The sequence below is a fragment of the Ixodes scapularis genome, unplaced genomic scaffold, assembly GCF_016920785.2.
Source record: "Ixodes scapularis isolate PalLabHiFi unplaced genomic scaffold, ASM1692078v2 PGA_scaffold10__122_contigs__length_95168666, whole genome shotgun sequence".
In the NCBI taxonomy this organism is placed as follows: Eukaryota; Metazoa; Arthropoda; class Arachnida; order Ixodida; family Ixodidae; genus Ixodes; species Ixodes scapularis.
Window position 1 is genome coordinate 76,918,515 of NW_024609836.1, and position 26,573 is coordinate 76,945,087.

Consider the following 26,573-nt stretch of genomic DNA (forward strand, 5'->3'; position numbering starts at 1 on the left):
TTCATTTTTTTTTAAATTAAAATACAAGCTTTGTATAGAAAATAAAATGATTGTTATAGAATGTGTCGTATTTCTTTAGTACTGTGTATGATTTTGTGGGGAGTTCTATTTTTTTTAGATATAAAACGTTCTATGAGAGAACATTGGTTTTCAGGTATAATTTACACTTCGACGTGAGCGTGGAATTCTTAAATGTGTTTTTTTTTTTTTGTAGTTGATACAACTGCAGTGCGTGGGGGTATTAATCTTATGTCGATAACAATATTATTTTAGAATTAGAGCTGCCAGAGGTAAAAGTGCTCAATTCTAATATAATAACAGTATATATAACCAGGAAAATACTGGACCGCGATATAACAAGAACAACACTGGACCACTTAAGATATGACCATCAAATTTGTAAATACCAGTTTATTTCGTCTCATTCGGTTGAAATGAACCTAGAAAACAGCGCATTTTAATTAAAATGCTGAAAAGTTTGAGATACTTGAATGATATCTGTTTCAATATCTAGTAACAGCATCTGAAAGATCCTTACACTCGTATTGTGCGTCAACGGGTTGGTGTATAGGTGGAGAGTGATATCCACAGTTGGGCTTCTATATAAGAACATCTCAACCACAAACAGAAAAAACAACTATTTTATTATTTTTACAAGCGCACATCTGGACAAATACGCATTCACGGCAATTTGCTACCTCAGACAATTATACGTATACCATGACGCTTCCTGATTGTGGTCATTGCTCGAATTCGGAAGCACATCTGGAGAATGCCAGGTGATGTTTACTGGAAACCGCTGTGGTCTTTCGGAATTCACTTATATAAAAACGGCTCACGCGACGTTTATAACTACTGAGTATTTCCGTATTTAATTCATGGACTTAAAATGACGGTATTGGCCAGAACGCTGACACTTGCATTATGTGTCTTTTGTTTTGCAGCTGAACCGAGGACTCGAAGCGGCAGCAGAAGAGGAGGTTCAGGTAAGTACTTTTATACTTTCGAGGTTGAAAATAACCTCGCTTATTTATACCGAATTTAAGCGCGATAACAAAAACACACACGTCTTTATTGCCAACATTCCTTCCTAAGTTTCGTTCCGTGTGGTCCTATTTATATCAAATCACGAAAGTAGCAGTATTTGAGCAGAAAAAAAATTAAAAAAACGACCACCTCAAAACGACGGTTGACCTGTACGCTGAAGCAGCTAATTGCTCGTAACAAAAAGTCGACCGCTCTTTTCAGGCTATTTTTGTAATTTTTGAGTGGAATATTTAAATATACAGCTTAAAACATTCAAAATTCACTTCAGCTAAATTCTTTGTGCTTATAAAAAAAAAAAAAAAAAAGCTTGTTAGAATGTTACGTATACAGAAACTAAGGGTAGTGGTAATATTTTTTTTGTTATTGTGCCTTAACCAGTATTTCTGTTTGACTAAAAAATAGTGCTGCGCCATGAAGCACAAACAGAATCACATAGTATACGTGATTAAAAAAGCGCAGAAAAACCAAGCCACAAAGAGGACACATACGACAGACAAACGGTTGTCTTTTGTACCTGTCCTCTTTTTTGTCCTGCTTTTTTCTGCCTTTTTTCTTATCATGAATCACAACCAACTAGCTCAGCTTTCAACCCTGCCACATAGTATATTCGCACCAGAACTCCTCTCGGTGATGTTGCACAGCGGGTACGTGATACTCGAACTGCTGCCGCTTTAGTAATGTACCCCCCTGCAATATAAGCTGAAACACCCGATCTAAAGTTTTCCAGCGTATGCGGACTCCACACGCCATATTACGCTCTAATAAGTTAAAAGGTTTAAAGTATGGGACCCTCACTTTCCATCAAATTTCTAATTTGAACCACAACTTTCCCAAAAACTGGCCGGTACGCCAAAAATGCGTGAAGGACTGTTTCAGCTAATATTCTTCACAATAGTGCATCGCACTTTACAAGGGGGGGGGGGGGGGAGAGGATTATAAAAAGAAGAAGTCAAGTTTGTGCTGTTGTCAAGGCGCCATGTTATTTCTAGTTTTAGTTACAGAATACTACAATCCACTTGTGTAGCCCAAGAAAGAGTGGATTGAATGTTTACACCGTACACAAATACCACGCAGCGAGTGTAGAATGCTACATAACAGCGAAAAGGAGTGGGGTAAACTATTCAAATCTGTATATAGGAGACTAACATAAAGTCAGAGGACCATTATAAAATACCAGATACTATACATTGCAAGAACGAAAGGGAGGAGCAAGCGACAAGATAATTGAGATACAGAAGAAATGTGACACATAAAAAAGACCTTCAATTGTTTCGAGTACTTTTTCTGATGTAAATTTATGAGGAAGCATCTTGTTTCATTCTGTTATTTGTTGTTATTTGTTCTCGGAAAAAAGAGTGTTTAAAAATATTTATGCGAGCGAATAAAGGAGTTATTTTGGGGGAATGGTAATAGCGCCACTCTTGTCACCGCTCCAGAGTATTTTTTTAATATCTTAAAAAGAGAACCAAAAAAAGCATTGATTTAGAAGCTATAATGTCAATTCATTTTTCTCTATAGAGTGACGAAATAGAATTATATGAAAAGACAATACCTAGCAAGCAATCTCTTATCACAGCGGCATGAAAATGTAGAAACTTCAGCCGCCAAAGTGTCCGGTGCCTCTGTGCCATATTTAATTACAGCTAAAAAATTAAATGGGTTCCTAATCCTGGGCGTTTTTTGATTGCTTCGAAACCGGTCGGCCTTACGCATAAGTAAATATCAATGTGGGTAAACAAATCATGATGCAAGTAGTTTAAATATAATAAGCCAGGCCCTGAGGTTTCTTAGGTTGTTAGTGACTACAGAATAAGAGATCCTACAGTCAGAAACGCGATTGGCTATATTTCAGCGGCATAATATTAGAGTAATATGCCTGCAATTGCTGATTCATCGCTCCTTTCAGAGCAAAATTACAAGTTTATGAAAGCCCCCTCCAGCTCCTCCGACGGTGAAACACTAGCTCAAGCAGTGGTGTGCGGATTTATAGCATTATCAGAGCTCTACTGGGTGCTTTATAATCAAATAATAATAATAAAAATAATAATTATAATCATCATCACCATCATCATCATCATCGTCGTCGTCGTCGTCGTTGTCGTCGTCATGATAATCAATATCATCTTTATATAAATGCCCAAATATCCCCACAATAGTATTTAAATTGGTGTACTTCAACCAAAAAGAAAAAAAAACAAGCGCATACATGATCACATTTAAGACATGCTAATACCTATATATTACAAAACGTAATATATCACGACTCCGAAGTAGCAATAATCGGTCGCCAAACTGTTGGATGACAGCTCCATGGTGTGGAAATACAACAAGAAGCACACCGTTACAACTGAAGCTACCTTCATCTTTTCGAGCACCAACCTGGGGTACGAAGAAGCTGTATAGAGTAACTTTGTGACAGTAGTGCCCCTTTCTCCACTGTCAATATTTTGTTCGGAAACTGCATTTGCACGCCTCGTTGTCATTTATGCCTTTGACTATGGCGCTGGAATGTTGAAAGTTACATAACCTGAGGTCGCTTGAGCAAAGGTGGTTGTAGACTCCGTGGCAGTGCTGCAATTCGGCTAAACCGCAGGAACATGAAGAACCTTGAAGTTGATGCTGTTGCTGTCTTGTAATCTTTACATTGGCTCCAGCTTGGCCCGCGGGAACAAAAGTTCCATTGCATAGAAGAAGCTTTAGAGTGATTTTACAGGCGAAGCGTTCTTATGCCCACGGTCAATATGTCGGCCAGCAGAAGCTCCTGCTCGGCACGTTGGTGCCAACGACGTTAATGCTGTTGATGGAAGTTTGAAAGCGTCACGCTGCATGGCTACGTTAGTGAAGATTCCCGCAGCAATCGGGCCTGCGTTATTTGTGGGCTCGAACATGAGGGATATGCAACCTTGAATTAAGGGCTCCAGACGGCACTGAATTCTCTAAGAAGCAGAACGACGAGGTATGCGAGCTCGATTCTATAAGGCTGCATAAACAAGGACATAATCAAGTGGTTGGCCGAGCCTTGCAAGGTAGCTCGAAATATTTTGAGAGGAGCAGCAAATCGGGCGTACTGTTCCAGGCAGATTGTCTTTTTTGCATGGGGATGTCAAGTTATTTTGGCTTAAAATGAAATTAGCAACGGTGCGAACCTGATAATAGCGTAAAACGCGCTTTGAAGTATAGTTTTATCGCTAAAAGAAATATTATAATCTTTATGCGAAACACCTGACTTGAGAATCTTCAAAACATATTAAGGTGCATTCTTCAGAAAAAAAAAATAAAACTCTAATGATTCTGTAAGAAATACTCAACTATTAATAGGCATGTTTTTTTTCTAGTTGGTGCCATAAATTCTGCTTAGAGAAAATCTTGGTCAGTGACATCGAGTGATTAAATGTAAAGATTAATTTATTTGACACGCAATATATGTAAAAAGGAGAAGTTATCTTATTTGCGTCACTTGTACGCTAGAAAACTAATACTATTTGTGCGTCACATGACTGTCCTATGTCCTATTACACGTTGTGGAGGTAAGCAAGGGAAATATAATATACATCTTATTTAAATGGCGTAATGCATCATTTCAAAACAAACTTATAGGTGCAAAGACCATTACGATTGCTTACCTATTGGACGGGAACGATTTTGAAAACGAAGATGCAAGACCGGACTCAAAAGTTGGAAAGTGGCTGGAGGAAGTCCAAGAAAAGGTATAATAATAAAATGCTACATAAAAATAAAAATTCATAATTTTCGACGAAGTGCAAAAACCTCTTTAAGCGGAGATGTCTGTGCATGAGTTAGTTTCAACACTTTCTGTTCGATTCAATTACCGGCCTTACATGGTTAACTCATTTAGAATTTCAAAATGTTTGTCTTGCTTTCAAATATTTTGTTATTTTATGTTCCTTCTCAGAATATAGGTCAATATTAAAATGGTACACGAAAAGCTCGCAAGTTGAGCTCTCATGTCCGTTTGCAGACTGTAAAACGCAAAAGGTCGCGCAATATGCATCTCTAATATTGCTCTATAATACTCGATGTACAAGCCCTATATAACACATTTATTAAAACGTATGACATTCAATGCTTCAATATTTGTAGAGTACATTGCCAACTTGAGTGAACAGTTTACTCCCGAGGCAAACAGATTCGATGCAGCCGCACAGCTCCAAGCTTATTATTACATTAAACCTATTTCTCGGACCACTCTATTAGCCTAATACATTTGCCTTTCCTGCAGTGCCAAACGTCTACGCCATTCATCTGAATATATATATGGCTTCAGAAATTGAAAATTATTTCCAGCTTTTGTTGTCACGAACTAATATATAGATATAAAAAGTTATTTTATTATTTGTCAGTTTTATTGTTGTACAAAAACAAAATTGAGGCATCGTTTCAATAGACAATATTTTATGCTATAAAAACTTTACTTTTCTTATACTCGTTTATATTTAAACATATTGCTCAAGATTTACGCTACATAAAGAATTGATGGCGAAGAGAGAACAACCATAAGGCATGGGATAAATAAAACGATTTGGGTTGACCGCTAAGCTGAAAAACCCAAAATAATTGAGTTTTTAGTATTTCGATCAATCCATTTAGGAGAACCTCTTATTTTCGTATAAGCAGACAGCACCCCCAGAATTTTGTGGTGCAGTTACCCAGCTTAAGATCGCTCCAATGCATTGGAAGTGGGCAACAAGAATACCGCCTGAGCGGTTTGTTTACACTCAATTCTTTGCGAGCGCCTCGTGCGGCCAACGTGGCATTGAGAGCGCCGTTAGCTTCACGTCCCACTGTGAAGTATGTTCAAGGTCTCTATCAGCAACAGCGTTGACACGCCCATTAGGTCGCTCTGATATAAACAGTTCAAAAGCGTCTGCTATGGCGGAGTTATACCGGCTCGCTTGATTGGTGTACAACCAAGAAGCAAACATAACCAACATAACGCTGCGATTATGTGAATCAAAATTTTATTCTACACACAACGTAGCCGATGCCACAAGCCGATAGGAAAAACAAGAAGCTCAAGCTATGGCATGCCCTTTGTTGAATCTTCGTTCCTGTGCTATCAACGGCTGAAGGAATCGAGTAAAGACGTAGGCTATGACCTTACAACTTTAGTCTGTGTTCGTGTTTTTATGTCTAATTGCCTTTAGGTGCGCTCAAACGTTTGCTGAGACGTCCGCAGAATAGGGGTAGAGCACAGTAGAGGCCTAATCATCATCACAATTAGGCATAAATGCACGGAGAGCTACCGGTGCTCTAGTGCATCGCTAGCCACGCTAGGCACTCGAGTCGATCTGAGGGTTTACCCCGTAGAAATTTTCAGTACTTCCTGCAGAGCCAGAGCTCCGAAACTGACCCTCGAAGCGCGTCTAATGTCATTGGCACGAGGCACGAAAAGCTATAAAAAGTATATTTCAATGGTTCAAGTTGTAGGAAACTTGGGGATCCAAAGGCGTTGGTCCAAGTTGCCCCTCTGCCATATCGTCAGTGGTCATTTGCAGCGCGAGGTGGCAAAGAGACACTGGCCACGCGAGCGGCGCTCCGCCGCTGATAGTGCCGTCGCAGCGTATGCACGGGGGCTGTTGAGATCGCGGCGTGGTTGACAACGGTGATTAAATAACTCCGTGTTGTTGATCCCGTGTGTTGTCTCATTCTCTGAGACGGGTAGCAGCAAGGAAAATCATACAAAGTGTTTGATAGCCTAAGAATCTAAGGTCATTGTCTTTGCCGAGGTGTACACGTAACAGTAAGAAGTACTCTCAAATCCTTGCAAAGTAAAACGATATCACGATAAGTTTCTAGGAGCCGGGGTTTCACAAATCGAACCCTATTTAGAAAGTGCCAGCTGCAATCACAAATCTTATGTTTATTTAATATATTCATAGCTTACTAAAATATCGCGCACTTTGATTTTGACGCGGCACTTTGTTTTAGTTTGTTAATGATGTGTCCCGAGAGGTTGTCACAGGCGGAAACACAAGAAAAAGCATGAAAACATTGCCCGTTAAATTTTTTTATATATACTTTATAATGATGTAGCAAAAGTGGTTAAAGCAAAGCCACAGAAAGGAATCTTTTTATGCCTGAAGGATCTTCAATAATGATATCAAACTATCTTGTCTCAACGTCTAAGCTGATGATCAATCTCAAGCACTGCGTGACATATTCTAAAGCGATTTTCTCTGTCCCGCGCCCTCCGCCTCAGTTCCTCTAGGGCGGTGTGTCCTGAAGGCTCTAAGGGTATCACAGTGTTGTTGGTGTCTACTTTTTCACTTAGAACATATAGTGTTTATGTAATTCACAGGAGCTCGAGCCACAGGTACTTGAAGCAAAGTCCAGAAAATACTCGGGGCTGACTAGATATCCAGACACCAGAACGCGACTTGCGTATCGTATACCTTAGTTAAATCCCTCATAGGCTGTTTAAAAGTGCACAGTTTAATTATTGGTTTAATAAATGCGCAAATATTTAGCAATATATCAATCTAAAATTGACTTTTACACAAAAGCGCTCCAAAGTAGTTTCCGCCTTTGCGTCAAACTCAATGACAAAAGTAAATAAACCTGAAAAGTAACTTGTTTAAGTCGCGGCACACTAACCAGTATATAAAACATATTTTGTATAGCACAGCTCAACAGAAAATACAGCCAGCCTAATTTACACAATTTTTTTTCATTCATTCATTTGTCCTATTTCATACCTCCTTGTAGGCTGAAATGAAATTACGGCGAGACCCCGGAGTGGAAATTAAGTTTAACACGACGAACCGGAATATCGTAAGTTCATTGGCTTGACGCGAAGTCACTCTTTTATCTTTAACACTTATTATATTCTCTTTTGTTTTCCAAATTCAATTAACCTAAGAAAGTTTTTCTCACAGACAAATCCGGAACTTACGAAAAATCTACTCAGCTGGACCAGTAAAGCTAGTTGCGGTAGTGAGAGTCTAATGAACGCTGGTGTGGTCCTGGCTGAAATAAAAGACGAATCGACGACTTTATCGCCCCGGCCACATATTATATGTGTCCTTACAAAGTAAGTGTCATATTTATAAACTGTCCCTTAGAGCTGAATAAAACAATACCACGTGGATGAAAAACTTAAGACCTTAGATAAAATTAAACTGAAAATTTTTCACAAAGGTTGTAAGTACCTGTGTACTAACGTTACAGGAATTTATGCTTTTTTGTGTTCAAGGGTTATTTTTGGGAATATTTCCTGGAAGAATAATTGTCAGCCCTTGAATTCATTCTCTTCATATTGTAAACTGAGGTAACAAATTTGTGATTGTCATCAGGTGCCAATTGCAAACAAGCGGTGATTAGACAATTAACAAACCGAAAATTGAAAGTGCGGCAAAATATTAGAAAATAGTTAAGGAACCGAGGAAAATACTACGTATCATAAAATTACAGGCAAAGGGTCAGCAAGACTTATTATTTGTTTTTCCTTTGGCCTTCTGCTTTATCTTGTACTTTGAAGAAACAAAATAGTCTTGGTCGTAACGTTCATCAAAAAGACTACGAGTTCGTTAACGTACTTAATCTGTCATGGCTATGCAAAGTTGTTTCATGTCCAAAGTGTACAGTTCCCCCATCCCCTCCCCAGCGCCCCCATCCCCCCACCCCCAACTCCTCGCTTTTTATCAGAGCGGAGTTTTCGTCGATGTTGTCACGTGTTTGAATCCCCAGAACCCCTCAACTTTTGTTTTGCCATTTATGTTTTCAGGAGGCATGCCATGTCTCGCCTCTTTAAATAACTATAAGAATATATAATAAGAATACCTCAAAATCTTTTTAGTAAAGGCTCCTAAATCTTAAATTAGTACATTTATTACACTAGGTAGTTTATTGCCTTAAACATTTTCAAAGTGTCACAATTGCAACTCTAATTCCAACGACACCAGGGAAACTCTGAGGAAGGGTTGCCTGTATTGCCAAGGTAACAAGGATGTGCGAGGGCCGATGGCGTTGGGGAGGGAGTGATAGCGGGTCTTACGTTGCGCTAACATCAGCACGGTGTCAGGTTTGCCCGAAAAAATGTACTAACAAATATCGCTGTAAAAAAAACAAAAAAAAACTGGCATTACAGCAAAATTGTTTGCTTTACAAAATGCAGCACAAAACTATATTCACCACTACGCTGACAAGACAGCGGGAGCTAAGTACTCTTTGCATCCTTAATTTACTTGCTTTTCATAGCCTGTCCTAGCTACTTGCGGGAGAATGTGTACGTTTAACGCGATAACTCGATGGACGATCTACGGTTCACTTGACCCGCGAGCATATAACTCCCAACGCCTTGTCGGTGTAGCAGTGAACGGACCATAGCGAAGTCTGGATTTGGACTTACCAATTTTCGCGAAGGCTTTCACCGAGCTACTATCGGGCCTTTATTAAATTCGAAAGGCTGAGCGCGTGTCTTTTTACATATATTAAACAAACTGGGGGCTCCCCTGTCCCCCGTACTATCCAGGGGTTCCTGGGATGCATACGCCACTTGGAGAGCCCCCGCATTAGCCAGGAACACTGCAGGGGGTGCGATATTTATCCAAAGCGATGTCAGTTGCATTTTACGCTTTATCGGGCCCGATACTACTGATGCCTACTTTTTAAGACGAATAAGAACAAGGGAAAGTTGTGTACTAGAATTTTTCAGGGTGTATTCCAGGATAGACTGATATCGCGTAAATGGAAACACTAAAAGCACCAGAAAGCGGAATATTAAAAAGACAAGGAATTTTCTTGCTCCCAATAAACTTCCAGTTTTCAGTCATCGATTAATCTGTTCAAGTGTCTTACACATTCCTTGCCTTCGGCAACTTTGGTCGTTTCCACATATGTTAGAACAAAAGATCTGTCCTTGTAAGGGTAAAGAGGGTCTTGACGTAGCTGATGGTGTGCTCCGAACGCCCTTTTAATCTGTGATTAATCTGTGACTTAATAATAAGCTCAGCCACCTCAACTCGGCGGCAGCGTGCAAGCGTTTATACCAAGGTATATATAAAAAAAAAGCAAAATGTCTTTTTTAGCGATTAAAATCATTTTTTAAATTGTGATTTAAATCACACCTATTTTATTATGATGATTTATATCAAAATCTTTTCAGCAAAAGAAAATCTACAAATGTTTTTTTTTTCACTTGTACTATTTGAGGTGCACGTTGGTGCTTTTTAAACAATTAGAAAGTGGAGACACATAAAGGAAGGTACACGACAATCTTTGTCCTGTCTGTATCTTTCCTTATGTGTCTCCACTTTCTAAATGTGAGTTTTTTTGTTTTTTATTTCCTGCTTTTTTATTTTTAGGGTGCGAATATCATGTGTTATGTATTAAATAAAGAGATCATTAGCAACAAAGATTTTATGGCAGGCTGAACACGAACAAAAAGTGACGCTTTTCGATCTGATCAAATCAGAGCGAGCTTTTTTTTTTTTTCTCCCTTGAATTTCTGAGGTCAGGCGCCTAATGTTCTATTACAAAAAATCAGGATGACCAAAGAAATGAAACAAAAATGTAAGGTCCTATAGCTAGCAGATGAGACTAGGGAAAAGCAAACAAGCTGATGTCCAGCTTATTTTGTATCACGGGATTATATTAACTAATTTTGTAAGTGAAAATATATATAAAAGTTTAATTAGAAATCATTTTTGTTCCCCGTTGTGCTCAGTGATCAGACCAATTAATGGATCCTTCTTCCATGTCTAAAAATACATGTAGTGATAAATATTAACTTCTTAGCTGCAGTGACTTATATAATATTAATACAATTTAAATCAAATAAATACATTTTTGATCATGTGTTTTTTTTTGTAATTTTGGCTTGTTTTAGTCGTGCATCTCGCGGTATGAGCCGATGTCCTGCACCGATCCCAGACGGCCGGTCAAACTTTAGCAGTCAATTAAATTGTCGCTCGTATTTTTATAAAAACAGCACGATAACTACGAGGAAGAATGAAAAGTAGACACGAAACGAAGCGCTTGGCATTTTGTCGTTCTTTTCGTTCTTTTGTTTTACGATGGCTTCTCGATGAGGAGGTACCAACCTTTTCCTTCACTCGAGCGTGCGCATATTTTTATGAATTCTTCCTCTGCGATTTTCATTTTGTTAATGATCATTTTCAGCCTCTGCACAACAGTAATGCGCGAAGAGACGCAAACAAGGCGACTCCTGACAAAATAATTGTTGGCGTAGAATAGAACCGATAGCGCTTGAGGCATCCCGGAAGTAATGAAACCGAGTTTGCCAACTGTACTAACTATCTCGGTTTAGGCTGCTGTCTTAGCATCTTAAAAGTATTGGTATAGATAGGTTTTTGCCCGGTTGGAGAGCCCCAGTACGATGGTAAATTCGTGTTTTAGAAAAAGGCATCTAGTGCTTCATGCCCAAGCGCGCTCCTCGCGCGTCATTGTGACCGTGTTTTTGTCGTTCGCGTTACGTTATTATAGAAATCGGGTTAAAAACAAAATATGTTAAAATAATTACTTAATACCACGTCGAATGTAATCCACGCATTAAAACTCAAGGCAGTATAATATCTACTTTCAAATATGTTTAACATTCTTAACACAATGTTAGCGATTTAAGCGCATATGTCTTTCACCAATGCACAGATCTAAATGTTTGTTGTTTGAATATACATAACAAGCCTAGAATAAAATGCTCTTTGAAAAATGTATAAAAATACTGAACCAATAATATATTTGATAGATTTGTTTTATTTAAATACCTTACAGGTCCTTTTTTTAAAGGACATTTCCCAAGGGCGAGAAGAAATACAACATTTCGAGATGTTTCAGAAAAGAACTCCATATAATGTATACGAAACAAAATCAAAATGCTTAATCAGGAGAAACACGACATTTAAAGAAAATTTTGCAAGTGATAGCAACAACTCCACATTAGAGCAAAGGACACAGAAAACCCCAAAGCATAAGCAGAAGCAGTTCCATATTTTGAGATTTTATAAATGAGAACAACTGCACATGAAGTATAACCCACTTCGAAAGGAGATGCATAATCAGAAGAACTACAACGTTCTGAAGAGGATATCGCAGTTAGGTACAAAAACTGCATATTATAGTATAAAAACTACAAAAAAGCGTAATCATGTATTTCCTAAATGGTTGGCAACGACAGCACGAAAACGTTCAGGATTGGTCTCGGTGACAATTCCTGTAAGAAGCGCGTTCCATCAGACTACTGTTCCGGAGAGAAAGGAATACAAATATGATGAAGAGTGACAGGTGTAGCGCTTAATTTTGCAACAGGGATTTACAGGAGGGGTAACCAATGATGTCCGGGTTAGGAGACCTAGGCGGAGGTGAGGTGAGTAATCAAATCGATGAAGAATGCACATGAAAGAAAGTTTGCGTCATAAGGTCAATTCTGCAAGGTCGGCTTTTTGTTTTAAATTTTGTGATGTTAGAATAACGAGAATAATAAAAAATAAAGAAAACGAGCCACACCGTTTCGGAAAGCTTAAAGTTATTTATTAAGATAATCTTGATAAGGATCCTAGATGCTTTATGCGTACTCAAATTTTGGTCGAAATATTGAAAGATATGCCGTCTTTTTTTAATTTAGGAGAAGCAAGACGAAGGTTATAGTGTAGCTAGCCAAGAGAGCGATTGCATCATGACAACAGATCCGAATATAATATTTTCATGATAGATGCATATTGGTATGAAGACCAAAGTATTTATAGAGTATGATCGATTTGACCTGGTTCGATTAAATAAAGTAGGAATGTGTTTAAAGAGGTTTTTGTTTAACGAATGAAATGGGTTTGCATTTAGTGAGGTTAAGTTTCATCATCCATTCCGAACACCACTCAGATAAGTTACTGCAATGTCATCTTTCAGCGTGATGGTGTGAGTGTTAGTATGAACTTCTTTATATATTAACCAGTCATCAGCAAATATACGATTGTGGAATGATGATAAATCATTTATAATATAGTAAAAATAGTAATCATTATTTTCTCAGGAGAGCCGCAGCACCATAGAAAGGCAACAGCCCGTACCATGGAGGTCCGTGGTGTCGCGTCTAGTGATGGCAATCATGTGATGATGTAAATATAAGATGCAAGTTTGGTAAAAGGAGTTTTTACCAGATTCAACTTCTTATTTTTTTTTGTTTCGCATTCATAATACGCCTGCCAGTCTAATGGGCTGTCTCTGTGTCTCGCACGCCTGAAGAAACATTTTTTCTTACTGCGAAGGCGTTTCAGGCCGACGGTAAACCAGGGAAAAGTATTAGATATTTCGATAAAAATGAAAGGAGTGTACAGTCGGCATCAAGATCAGCTGGCTCGTCGTGACGCCGGCCAGAGAGGCAAAACAATCGCGTGTGGCGCCACGGTCGCGGTAAGCCACTGAGAGCGAGGCTGGAACAGATTGCCGCGATTTAATGCATAGAGGAGTTTGGTAGAAATTATAAGTCGCACATCTAGTGTTAACTCGACGCATCTCGTTGCGTGGCCGGCTCTTGGTTTTGATCCATCACCACGCCATTCAGATGTTTTTTTTTCTTTTCTTGTCTACAATTGGTTGTCATTGGCGAAGTGCACGGCTTATTTCCCGTGTATTAAATCGCAGCGGTCCGTTCCAGCCTCGCTCTCAACGGCTCATCACGGTAGGATCTCCCCATGCGAGGTGCTTGGAAATTTAGCTATCGTTCCGTCGAGTCAGCTCGTTTTGAGGCCGACTGATTATGTCCCATAAGGGACATAATCATGGAAACAAACTTCACTAATTAATAAAATATGTATATTTTAAGTTGTTATACCAGCCAGGGAGAGGGTGACAATAAAGGTCAACCAACAAGCAAAAAAGAAAGGAAACTCTCCCCCGATTCCTCCTTTTACCATTCAAGAAAAGCGACCCTCCTTCCGGCGGAGGGTACATCGGAAACGGGAAAGGGAACAAATGATCCCGGAACAAATGGTCCCGGAACAATTGGCCCCGGAACAAATGGTCCCGGAACTAATGATCCCAAATACAAACTTGGAAAAAATGGTCCTAGAAAAATATTGCCCATGTGGCTTCTGCGTTTTCGGATAACTTCCATAAAATCCAATAATACTCGCCAAATTTCGAGGCTGCCGGTTGCACGAACTCGACCGGTTTTCATATTTTTCTGGGAAGCTCAGATATGTATTGTGCTGTTGAAACCTAATGCACCTATAAAGGCATCGAGCCCTGCTCCTTATGTGCGCTACCACCACGGGTCACGACGAGATGGGAGTAATTCGAGTTTCGAAACAGTATGCCCAGGGGGAGGTACTCATTTGATCGAATAACGTTTTAGCGAACGCCCACGTTTCACCGAATGACCCTTTAGCAAATAGTCGGCCGCCGCAAAACGGTGTTTACGGGTGAGTGAAGAGGGTTCACAATTTTGTAATGAGCCGCCGCAGACTGTCGCTGTGAAGCGTCGTAAGCGCAGCGCGAAGGGGTGGGTTACCACGCGCCCGCGTTGTTCGCTAAAGCGTCGCGATTCGCTCAAATGGCGCTGTTCGCTAAAATTTCATTCGCTCTTGTGATATAGAGTAGGGGTACTCATTTTTCGTTCCAAAAGAGCCTACTGATATAATCAATATTGTAAAACCCCTTATGTGAAAATAGTGATAACTCCTATAATATCGTATAAGGTCACCAAATTAACAGTTAGGAGATAACTGTTTGACAGTATTCAATTCAAAAATATTTTGACGATTTTGAATAAAGTTAAGTTCAATACCCGACCACTTTCTTCGAAGTAACCGGCCTCAAAATATAGACCGGATCCTTCACTCCACCAGGAAATCACTTATCGCATAACAGATGAAGTATACTGCATGCAATATCTTAGTTTTAAGACCATCTTCTTACGGGACCAATTTTTCCTACCTTGGACTTGGGACCATTATTTCCGGGACCATTTGTTGAGGGACCATTAGTTCCGGAACATTTATTTCCGGGACCATTTGTTCCTACACCACTCAGAAACCCGCTCCTCTGGGAAAACGAGGAAAGAAGAGTGCGAAAGAGCATGGAGGCAGGCAGCTGGGAACCGGTTTTCTTGTTGGCAGTAGACGATTCTGTAGGTCACTCGTTAAGTTACGGCGGGAGCTTCCAATACTATTCTACTATAAACCTCGGTGTACAAGAACTTCCAATGCCACGCTGAACGATTTTTTTTGCAGTAAATTCTTCATGACAGAGCCCACAGACGAGCATTCATTTTACATCGGTGCGTCAAGGAACGTGCCATGCTGAACTGCTTTAGAAATATTTGACCACTGGTATTGTGAGAATAAAAGGACGAATGCACAATATCATTTCCTAGTAACTTATCCATACTACAGGAACATTTACTTTACTGACAATAATGAGCCAATAAGATATAAAACGAATAAATTCTCAATTTTCTTGCATCTATAATAGGTATATTATTTTATGTCAAAGACGTTCTTTAATTATGTTTATGTTTGCCACACCTGCGACTCCTTTACAAATTATTTAAACTCCTACATCAAAGAAGCGCAGAAGGTTGGGCCTATTTAAGGTTCAAATAAAACGCACAAATAAATTTAGTGAAATGAGTAATTGTTTATACATGTCATAAAATAAAATTTATATAATTACTCTACGGGACAATTATTAATATATATATACATATATATATATATATATATATATATATATATATATATATATATATATATATATATATATATATATATATATATACGTTTTTCAAAGAAATTAATGTAGCCGAAACTGGGTGCCCTGCAATTTTACTAACCCAGAAGTTAGTAGAAGTCAGAAGTTAGAAGTTGAAGGACACAATTCTGTCTCGAATAAAAAAAATGATTATTTCACAAGAGGTAAACATCATTTTTGCTATAATGGAGGTATATGTATACGCTTCCTTCATTAGTGAAAAAAGCGTAAGCCCTGGCAACACAGCAAACATAACCGACGTTCCGATGAAACTGTTTCCGCTATTCAATCTATGTTTACTATATTATTCTTTTTTTTCTTTCTAACTTGTTTTGAAACCAAGGTTAAATCCTCACTTTCTGTTCCTTGTTCGCGGAAGTAAGCTTTTTTAACATTTATAAAAATCTTCCTGCACTATGTCGCGAATCAACAAAATATGCACTTGACAAAGTCTGCAAAGCCTAGAAAATTTATCTAAACTTCGTATGCGCATGTGACCTCTATAGAACGTACAACCCCATACTTCTCCCCAACCACCTCCACCTGCTTGTTTTCGCTCATTCTGGTTGAATTAAGAATTAAGGCTTGCTGACACACTTGCATTTCACTGGGACCCACAGAGACAAGACCGGTTTCTGAGCCTCTTGTGGCGGCTGAAGATCGACTCCGCAGCAGCGCTGCCGGTCGTAAGCCGTCGCAAGAGGCTTAGAAACCGGTCTGGTCCCTGTCGGTCCCAGTGAAATGCAAGTGTGTCAACGGGCCTTAAAGGAGTACTCCGGCGTTTCCTTCATAATCTCCGATTTGCCTGAAAATGTGCCAAACATACTAAAAGAAAATCGCAAAAATATTAACCAAAATATTGGGTCAATCGTTTTCTTTTTTTTTTAAGATATTGAATTTACAAATTTTGACTTCATGGTGCTTTTCAAACTGAATGTCTCTGTTGGCATCGTTGAAGAAGTAACGTCAGCGGCACGAAGCAGTTCGACCTTTGGACTGTATACTTTGTTCCCAACCGGTTAAAGGCAGGTTTATGGTGTCAAATGAATTCTTTGGTAGTTTGTCCAGCACACGAGCAGCAAGACGACACAATTGCTTCGGCATACTTCATTTTAATACTTCCCTCTCGTTCTCCAAGCCTCCCTTCTCCTTAACGTGATGTCACTGAAAAGCGCGGGTAAATTTGGATGTCGGTTTCGGCATTATTTTCACTTGCCTATTATACAATACATTTTTTTTTATTTAGAGGATACTACAAGCCATCGAAGGCCCAAGTAGGTGTGGGATACAACATATACATTCACACATAAAACGAAAGCAAATAACACGACATTAAAAGGTTTAGAACTAACTAGCAAATATACAGGATATATTATTTTAAAGAAAGGGGAGGGGGGGAAAGCAAGCATCAAGCAGTATGTAATTCCATCATGCACTAATACAAAATGACCTATCCAGATGTAGTATGAAGGTTTATACAATCCTAATGTCCATGCGAAAAAGATGAAGGTGCAGCAATGTACAAAGCAAAACATGTTAGTTATCAAGATCAATATTTTCATTTCCGCGATACTAAATTTCATATTGGAAAGGGTAAAGACGGGTCATTCCGAAAACATAGCGTAAGTATCAGTATGGGCACGTCCTTAAGGGCAGGCTGCAGTCACAAATAGTTTTGATGTACGTGCCTGTGATCATATATATATATATATATATATATATATATATATATATATATAAATACACTTGTGAGATGAGCCGAAGTAGCGCAACTCGCCTGATTCCAAGGAGTAAAGGCTTTAAAACTGACAGCGACCGCTAGGTTTCGTGTGAATATGTTATAAAACCATACGACAACTAAACACGGAACTTGCTTTTGGCCATTTCAAGATTACAGGGAAGAGGCACTATTAAATGGACTCAGCTGGTTGTACTTTTCCAAATAAGAGTCGTTATGTGATTGAACCACTGAAATGGCTGTTGGTCCCCAGAGTCAAATTAATCAATATATTATATTAAACTGGTATAGTAGCAAACGAGCCACATAAACAGATACAGGTATGAACAATCGAACCCTCCAAATGTCTCCCTGGCAAACTGATATTTGAGTAGAGGTTAAGCAAACTAAGTAGTCAAGAAAAAGAAATATCTATGTACATTCACGGTGCCATAAAGCCTTTCACAGAAGCCTTTTGAAAATACCAAATTGTTATTTTCCAGACAAAGGCTCTATCAAGGCGATTTAATAAATTTGATGGGTAAGCTTGCTCTCATTATGGTTCTTTAAAGTTTTGGCAGATATATCTTTCGGACATTCTGAATTCATACATGTCCACGCAAATATGTGACAACCTTGCTTGCGTAGAGTATACCTGTGAGACAGTGCAAGTAAGCTCAATACGCTGAGCTTATGAACCACAATAACAAAAAAGAAGAATCTCACTCCTCTACATTCATATTCTTGATATTTATATTCAAGGGCTAGCACTGCACAAGTCATTGTGCTATACAACGGTGCCAATGATTTTAACGTATGACCAAAGTTCAGACAACATTGTGAATACCGGAAATCTTATGTCTGAACTAGTTGTAAACAGGTGAGCCCCGCCTATTTATCCCTACAAGCTTCAGTGGTCACAATAATCAAATCAACTCTTTTGCGTTTATTGAAAGCTTTTGCCATGACGATCATATTTTATAGTAAAGTGTTTTTAATGCCGAGCGTAATACGGCTGCCTTCCGTTAGGGGAGCGGGAAGTTGCAAAAGAGTGTCGCAAAAGGCTGCCGCGCTAACTTTTACATTGCTAGCGGTCTGCTAAATTTAGCAAACTTACGCCCTACTCTATTAGGTATACGTCATTTACATTAAATTTAGCTAAACTTAGAAAGTCCCAATAGCTAATTACACAGGGTTATTAAGAATAAATATTATAATATAGGTACGAAATATACGCGTCCTCCCGCTGCTCTTTTTTTCTTATTCCTACAATTAATGTACATTTAAAATTATACAGATAGTTAAACCGATGAACTATCGCTGAGCGATATAAATATCACTCTTATGGAGCGATTTGTTGGTGTATAAGTTAATCTACCGATATAGGTTAAATTCCAGAGTATTCTAAGCGTTTGATTACTAAACGACGGTAACGGACATTTCGTGAAATCCCTTTGCTCGGCGGAACAACCTGAAATGATTTTAACATAAATATTCAGTTATAGTTTTATTCAAATTATGCTATGTTATATATGCCTTCTTCAAATGGTACACGCTAAAATCAAACAATTTACAACAGCGTTTATCACCCAGCTCATACTTTCTTTTAAAAATTAACACTTAGTGCACATATTCCTTCAGAATGATGTAGCTGCATGGCAAGAACATGGAAATAGTTTTTTTTTTTGTCAAAGTCTGTACTTCCAGGGGGTATTAGCTAACATCTATATAATGATACAATGAGGTAGCGTGTGTGTTAATTTGGTACTTTTAGCACTTTTTTGTTGTCCGTGTTTTTGCGCACTGATCATTCATGAGTGCGCCACTTGGTACCTTAGACGCGTCCACTTGTTGCGCTTAAAATTGTGGGTGCTGAGCTGCTTATTTGTTTTATAGCTTGCAAATCCTAGTGAAAGGATAGCAAAACTAAGTTCATATCATGCACTTTATATCTCGTTGCAGGTAAGACTGCTGCCCCAGACGTTAAAGCACGTGTAGAATGAGTATTAAGGTGGCTGCGGCAGGCGTGTAACAGTTTGCACTTGCTCACACGAACGGAAACGCTTAGGAGCGGCTTGATAGCGGAGTGGTACAACTTATTAAAATAGCTGATGTTCGTGTTACTGACTACAAAAAGAAAAGCAATCGGGGATTTTTTTGCTCTACTATAAAGCCTCAGTGTTTTGTCTGTAGTATTTGGTACCTATACATTAGCTCTTAAGTAAGTTATATCGTATCATTATCAAGCCCTCACAAAAGTTAGGGCTGTCAGATTGACGTCAGTGCGCTGTACGTCCAACTGAAGTTTCGGGGCGCATTATATGGGACAAAAGGGTGCAAGACGACACCCTTTATATACAGCACTAAGTAAGCAATTCAAAATATACAGATTGATAAATCGTACTTTATCGAATAAAATAAATTTAAGGAATCCGCCGCAAGAAAAAACTCTTTGCTGGAGCCGAGATTTGAACTACGGGTCTCTAAATATTCCCCTGAATTTGTTAAGCACTATACCCCTCCGCCTTGTGTTTCTGTCGTTTCCTGTCGGGCCTATTAATGCACCAAAACATAATGTATCCAATCAGATCTGTTCTGAAAGCACACACCACCGCGGGGAACGCGGTACGTTGCTTTCCGGCATGTTGCACTTGCTCGCTGTGCTCGACAATTTCTCTCACTGTTTGTCTCGTCAAATTTACACCAACCATTTTTTGTTTTGAGGACCCGTGTATTAATTCTTGCTTTCAGCTGGGGTCACACCGGTTATGTATAACACAAAAGACAGTCTGCATACAGATTGACGCGCGAGTCACCGCGAAATCCGTGCTTCGACTGCTCCATGGCAGTGCGTTCAAGGAGAAAACTTGAAACGCCACATTCGAAACACGGATATTGCGGAACCTCCAATTTGTAGACTGTATTTTGTATAATGGTATGCAGGGTCTGGTAGGGTCACTCAATTTCCTCCTGTTTTTGATGATGCCATCATTTGTAGTGCCCAATGGCGACAGCATGCTACGCATGTAAAATACAAGAAAATCACCGAACAAATGTCGCCATAGCACAGTCAGCGCCACGAACGCGTGCTGCGACGCGCTCTTTCACGCGCATCAGAACAAGGAAGAAAAATAAGCGTTCGGAACAAAGTGACCAGAGGTTATCCCCCTAATCAAAGCGCATACGAAGGCACCCTAGATGTATGTGCAGTGCGACCCCGGCTTCAGAGACACGGTGTCATTACCTGCGAGAATCAAGATCCGCGTATTTGAATATATCATGAGCACTTTAATCATCGCACGTGGTCTTCAGAGAGAAAATAATCAAAAACATGGATGTGAATAAACCGTACTTGATGGATTAACACACATTCTACGAAGCCACCGAAAGACAAAATATTTAGGGAATATTGGGACGAGACTAACATGAAAGGTATTCGGAGCACAACGAGAGCGTGCAAGGCGCCAGCAAACGTCATTCTGCGTTCCACGCGGCATCGTGTGCCTTCGGAACTTATCTGATCGAGCATATTTCGTTTCGGTGCATTAGTAAGACAAGAAGGAAACGACAGAAAGGCAAAGCAGACTGGCGTAGTGGTGAGCATACCCGACCGTATATTGGGAAGCCCAGAGTTCAAATCCCGGCTCCGCCAAAGACTGTGCATTTCGGCGGCTTCGTCGAATGTGTTTCAATCGATCAAGTACCGTTCTTTTAGCGGTGTATTTTCAAATATTTCCTCTTTGGAGATCACGTATGTTGATGAAAGTGCCTGTGACATAAGGCTAAGCAAGCGAGCCCAGGCCACTTCAACGGAGACAATCTCCCTGTATCCAATGCTCCAGTGGAATAATGTAGAGTACGAAACGTTTTGCCTAAAATAATATTTATATATTATACCACACACTTGTGCTATGTCGCCACATTTGAATTGGAAATAAAAAGTATTGTATGGGGTATAATTTTTCACTGTGAATCATGTGTGTAAGGAACAAGCATAGACATTATTTTTCCCATGGAAAAGCTATCTGGCTAATATCCGCAGCAACCTGGGAGGCAGGAAGGCAAAATGCTGACAGGTGATTCTCTGATTGTGAGTTTTATCACGGGCTGCCATAACCCACGATTCAGAAAGACTATAGCCGTGAATTAACCGCATAATGAATATTTTGACCTTAGGTCATAATATAAGTTGGTGGTATAAAATTGTGTTCTGTCCCTCTATGAGGCCTACCGGAGGCCTTTCTTTATTATTAGCGCGTAAAATTTCAAATATTCTAAGATTCTTTGTCTAAATGCTCCTCTGCGTGCCTTCAATCTTACTCCGAGTCTCTAAACTTTCACAGATTCAACTAGAAAGCCGAAGATTATCTTTATTGCATTTGTATGTTTTTTTTTATAATTTATTAGAAATCGAACACTACGTTATTTTACAGCACTGCCCGTTCCAGCAGTGAAACTTGGGATGACTACTTCAAGTAAGCGAATGATGTTTTTTGCTTCATGAAAATACTTTATAATCTTTAAGGAAAAAAAATAGCCGAAACCAAATTCACAGCATGTATTCCTCGGAGGCTTCTTTCCTTTCATCCAAAAGAACATAATTTGGAAGACTGCCCTTAAAACAAATTTTAAACAAGAAGTTAAAGGCACAAAATATTATTCCGCCGCGATGTATTGCTTCTGAAAGTTGCACATAAAATCTCTAAGTTTTACTTGAATACTTGCTGAGGTTAAAATATTGGATTTAATGTTTGGCTTACTTTGAATCATTTTTTGATCAGGACTCGGGCAGCACACCAAAAAAAAAAAAAATTTAACTTGGCACATACTTGAAACTTCTAGGGGCCAAACTCAGCCGTAGTACGGTTTTGCTCTAACGCGTTAGTTGGTTCATGGTAATAAAAGCCCGAGACCCAGGAACACAGAAGGGGACACACACAAGACAACCTCTCAAAAGACGTTGTGTTGTGTTCGTTCCCTTCTGTTGCTGAGCCTCGGCTTTTTATTACCATGAATCACCACCAGCTAGCTTGTTTTTTTGAGTATTGTTGCGCTAGTCGGTGTCAGAATATTTCTTTTTGACATTATTATGGCTTTTCTCTGGCTCACCATATAATCTCCCAAGTGGGAGACTTGAGTTAAAGAAGCCACGTACGGACCTAATTAGTATCAGCAGTAAAGCCTAAGTATGGTACTTACTTAGGAATTTAGGCCCCAAGTTGGCCTGATGAAAACCGAACAATTAAAGTTGAAACCTAATTTAGTAACGTGTTTTGCTACTTAGGAACAAAGATGCCAGGTGAAAGTCGAACTACCAGCGTTGAAGCCTAACTTAGGCATTTGTTTCACGAATTAAGGCCGAGATACTCAGAGTCTGGCCAGAGAACGTCAAGTTTGACTGTACCTTTGTTGCTTCGGGCGTTTTAAGTCCCTAAATTCAAACACAAAAGTAAATGTTAGCCCAAAACATTGTGCTACATGGGGAGGTACCAGTTTCCATGTCAATGCAACGCTACCTCTAAAACTACAGTATACATTTACGATTACAATTCATTTTTTTACTGCAGATATCGCTTACTTGATGGTTTGTACATATATCCATTTTCTCGACGGACTTTCTTTGTAAACGAATGTCCTTGCACCACCCCTGTGATAAGCTCCCCGTGCCCTGCTGGAAACAGTTTTTGTAAGTGCCTTACATACACGCATGAACAGGTGCTTTTAGCTTATTAATTATCGCGAAATGACCACCGCGCAGGTTTTGTTTTTATTGCACCCAGCATGTGATAGTAACAGGGGACTTTGGCAGGCTACGCCCATGCGCAGCCAAACGTCTGGCAGGTCGTACGACGTGCCAAAATGACGCCCGAACCCGATCAGACACCGGCCATTCACGAAGTCACGTGAATGTAGACGACGCAGTGATTGTGCGACGCCTGATCGGGTTTTTCTGACACATCGTGTAACCAGCTAAACTTTTGGTCGCGCGTTGGTATGGCCTGACCGGGCCATACCCATGGTGGTTATCGCCTTTTGGGTGGCATAAAAAATTATTTTGGGAGGAAGCCATTTCGCGGACATTAATAATCTGAAATGAGCTGCCCCGGCGTAGGAGAGAGACGCTTCTCAAACGTTGTTCCACCGGATTATTGAGAAGCTGCCACACAGGTGGTGTCAGGGCATTCGGCTCCAGAGATAAGCTGTAAAAAAATGGATATAAGTACAACCTCCAAGCGGCTGGTATCTGCGGCAAAAATTTAGATTTTAAATAAATACGTTACGTCCCTCGTTTAATATTTAAAATAAGCAAGCCTTGTGAAAGCTACGTAAAATAGACCTCATATGACTTGTGTAAATACTTCTACATTGAAACGCGAGGTTGTCTGAGAAGGACTTTTTGTGTAAGTGTTGAAGAGCTATGATTTCCTAAACACAATACAACTAGCCTGATCTCTTTAACGCGCACTTTGCTGTTGTGGTGACACAGATCATTACAGCAGGATTCATGTCGAAATCATATGTAGCTAAAATTTAACTTAGAATATTTAAACCTACTGCATAAGCTACCACTTCACGAGGTATCAAGCAGTAGTGTGTTAACGAATGGGCTCATCACATATATCAAAGTTAGGAATTGTTTTTATAATATTCTATTAGGCTGCTTGCTTTCTGATTATGAAATGCTATCTCGCTCGCCCAGATTCACTCTAGTTAATTTTAGAAAGTCATAATTTGTCCACTACTGAAACATGAACTTCACTCTCCCTAGTTTTTCACCAATTTTTCCCGAGATCAAAACTTGACGTTCACTGCGGCAAGCAAGGTGCGCGGGCCGCAAACAGGTTCACTTACGCCCACCTTGCTCGCATCCAACAGCGAGCGAACAGGAGCGTTCGTGTTATCTGCAGTTAATAAGATTGTATATTTGCACAAAGTATGTCTTTCGTCCGCGTGCGGAACTATTTGAGGAGAACAAAAGCAATTGCGAATTTGAGACAAGCGTTTTAGGAACTTGGTAAGCTCAGGCCGCAGCTTGCTAGTTTCGAGAAATTGCTGAAGTAAATCCGTTCTCCCTCTATCAGAAGCAAGTCACTACGGAGGCAAATAAAGGTCGAAGAGTCTCGCAATTCAATTTTGGAAAAATTAGCGAAGCACCACAGAGGAGGCTCGAAACGCGGGCACAGATGCCGCATTCGTTCGTCTTACCTGAATGAACAAGCCATGTGTTTTAGATCTGCTTTGGAAAAGTTACTGTAGCAGACGAGAGCGCGTGATCCTACACATGTAGCATGCGTACGCTCCCTGGGGCTTGGGGCTTGGGTAATTCAGCAAAAAGTCTAAGGCTTCGTTCACATGAATGCGATCGTAACGCTTCGAATCGAACAGAGCTTATTCGCACGCAGCCTGCCTTCCTACTTCTTCCTATTCTACCCATTTACTATCAAATAAAATAGTCCCATCTGTATTTGATGCGCGACGGTCGCACTCATATAGATGCAGCCTATATTCCATTCTACAAAAGGGCTTCTGGTTGGTTCAATTTTCAGCGTTCGTGCGCGTGGCGCGTGCAATGGTCTCTTTCCGAAACGAAAAACATACGAGTCCTGGGCTGTAAACCTAACAGATGTGAACCGTGGTGCTAATAAATATTGTCATCTTGTATAGCAACGAATAAATTGCATTTGTGTGCGCTAAGCGCCGGAAGGTTACTGTTACTAAACACCGTGCTAAAATTAAAATTAGAAAAAGACTCCGCAACCCCAAAGCCAAACGCTATCAAGGTACAATGACAGGCGTATAAAATACACAAATACACTATCCATACTCACACAATGGATTGCTGCGTGAAGGCGCAATAGCGCGAAAAGTGAAGGTTGCATCAAAAAACTGAAAATTTAATGTAGGGCAATAAAGAGTTACCCCTAGGAAAGTTCGTGCCTATATAAACTCTAAATGACTATTTTTTGCGGGCTCAATATTTTGCGATTTAGGTCAGAGCTAAAGTTTTGAAATAATTCGCGGGTTCTAATTTTCGTTACGCGGGGGGATCTCATTATAGATCCCAATGTGTTTACAATTTACCGGAATTATTCGTGGGACCTATTCTTCGCGAATCGTAGGCGATTCGCGAAATTCGGAAAATTATGTCCTTGCGAAAATTAAGTCGTTTACAGTATATTTGTCTTTATTTTCACTCTCCGAGTAGATATTAACGTGTCCAGCCACTCATTCCCAAGTGCAGATGAGGAAAGAGCAATTTTATATAAGACTTTTTTTAAATCCAGATTTGGTTTTGCGTAGCCTCCATCGGTGGTACATTCACGCAGCTACGCTCAACAACACTTATATACATATATATATATATTTTTACTAATTTTCAAGTTTGAGTATAAAATCAAGACGATATCAGCACCTCTTCTGCGAGGTCAAACTGCACACCAACCATTTGACAAGCGTACCTGGCAAAGGATCGATCCCATACCGGAGCTCACCACCTTCTCCCTAGAACACAGTAATACCACACGAGAAGCAGGAAGTCGAAAGGCAGGTCTAAAATTATACTTTAACTTTTTTTAGAGGATTCAATTCTCGCTTTCTGCAGTCCGGCAATGTGATAGGATTGCTGAGAGTAGCCAGAGCGAGCTGAGACGGCTTTGTCTGTTCGAAGCTGGATCTTTTTACCACCCTGCTAAAAGTGGTGCAGAAAAAATTTTTCACTGAAGTTATTGTGAACAAGTGTGACTGCGCCGAGTGTCGACTAGAGCTCGATTATGAACTATTTTTTACCGGTTTTATCAGAGATTCTTGATGTTTTTGTTGTTTTCATTTCAGTATGTGCAACAGAAACAAACTGTTTAAAACCAAGTATTTTCGACCATTAGTCCGTTCTTCAAACTCCCAAAGGTATGTTCAACAATATTTAGCCGCTCTCTTGAGCAGGTTTGAAATTATATTGCTAAATATTATATTCAGTCTCACAAAGAAACCTTTAAAAAGTAAGATAATTCAGTATAAAATAAGACACTATACTGCACTAATTTCAAGGGGTCATAAAACTTGCAAGCCGATTCTTAAATCCGTATAA

The 26,573-nt window shown here is 39.6% G+C and overlaps 1 protein-coding gene across 1 annotated transcript; it reads left to right on the top strand.

Annotated features, from left to right (window-relative positions):
- The first annotated feature begins 889 nt into the window (after positions 1–889).
- LOC120845285 lies at positions 890–26,573 on the top strand. Its single transcript, XM_040217119.2, has 9 exons — positions 890–986; positions 4,645–4,754; positions 7,774–7,839; positions 7,944–8,098; positions 17,992–18,029; positions 18,251–18,368; positions 21,922–21,963; positions 26,321–26,392; positions 26,534–26,573. Exons 1-9 carry the CDS (start codon positions 890–892, stop codon positions 26,571–26,573), a joined length of 738 nt encoding a protein of 245 aa, XP_040073053.2.

Excerpts from the sequence above, each read along its gene's own strand:
- LOC120845285 (XM_040217119.2), top strand. The coding sequence starts at position 890 with ATGACGGTATTGGCCAGAACGCTGACACTTGCATTATGTGTCTTTTGT. Across the intron at positions 7,840-7,943 it reads ACACGACGAACCGGAATATC|ACAAATCCGGAACTTACGAA; the intron begins GTAAGTTCATTG and ends TTTTTCTCACAG. Across the intron at positions 18,369-21,921 it reads TCTGAACTAGTTGTAAACAG|CACTGCCCGTTCCAGCAGTG; the intron begins GTGAGCCCCGCC and ends GTTATTTTACAG.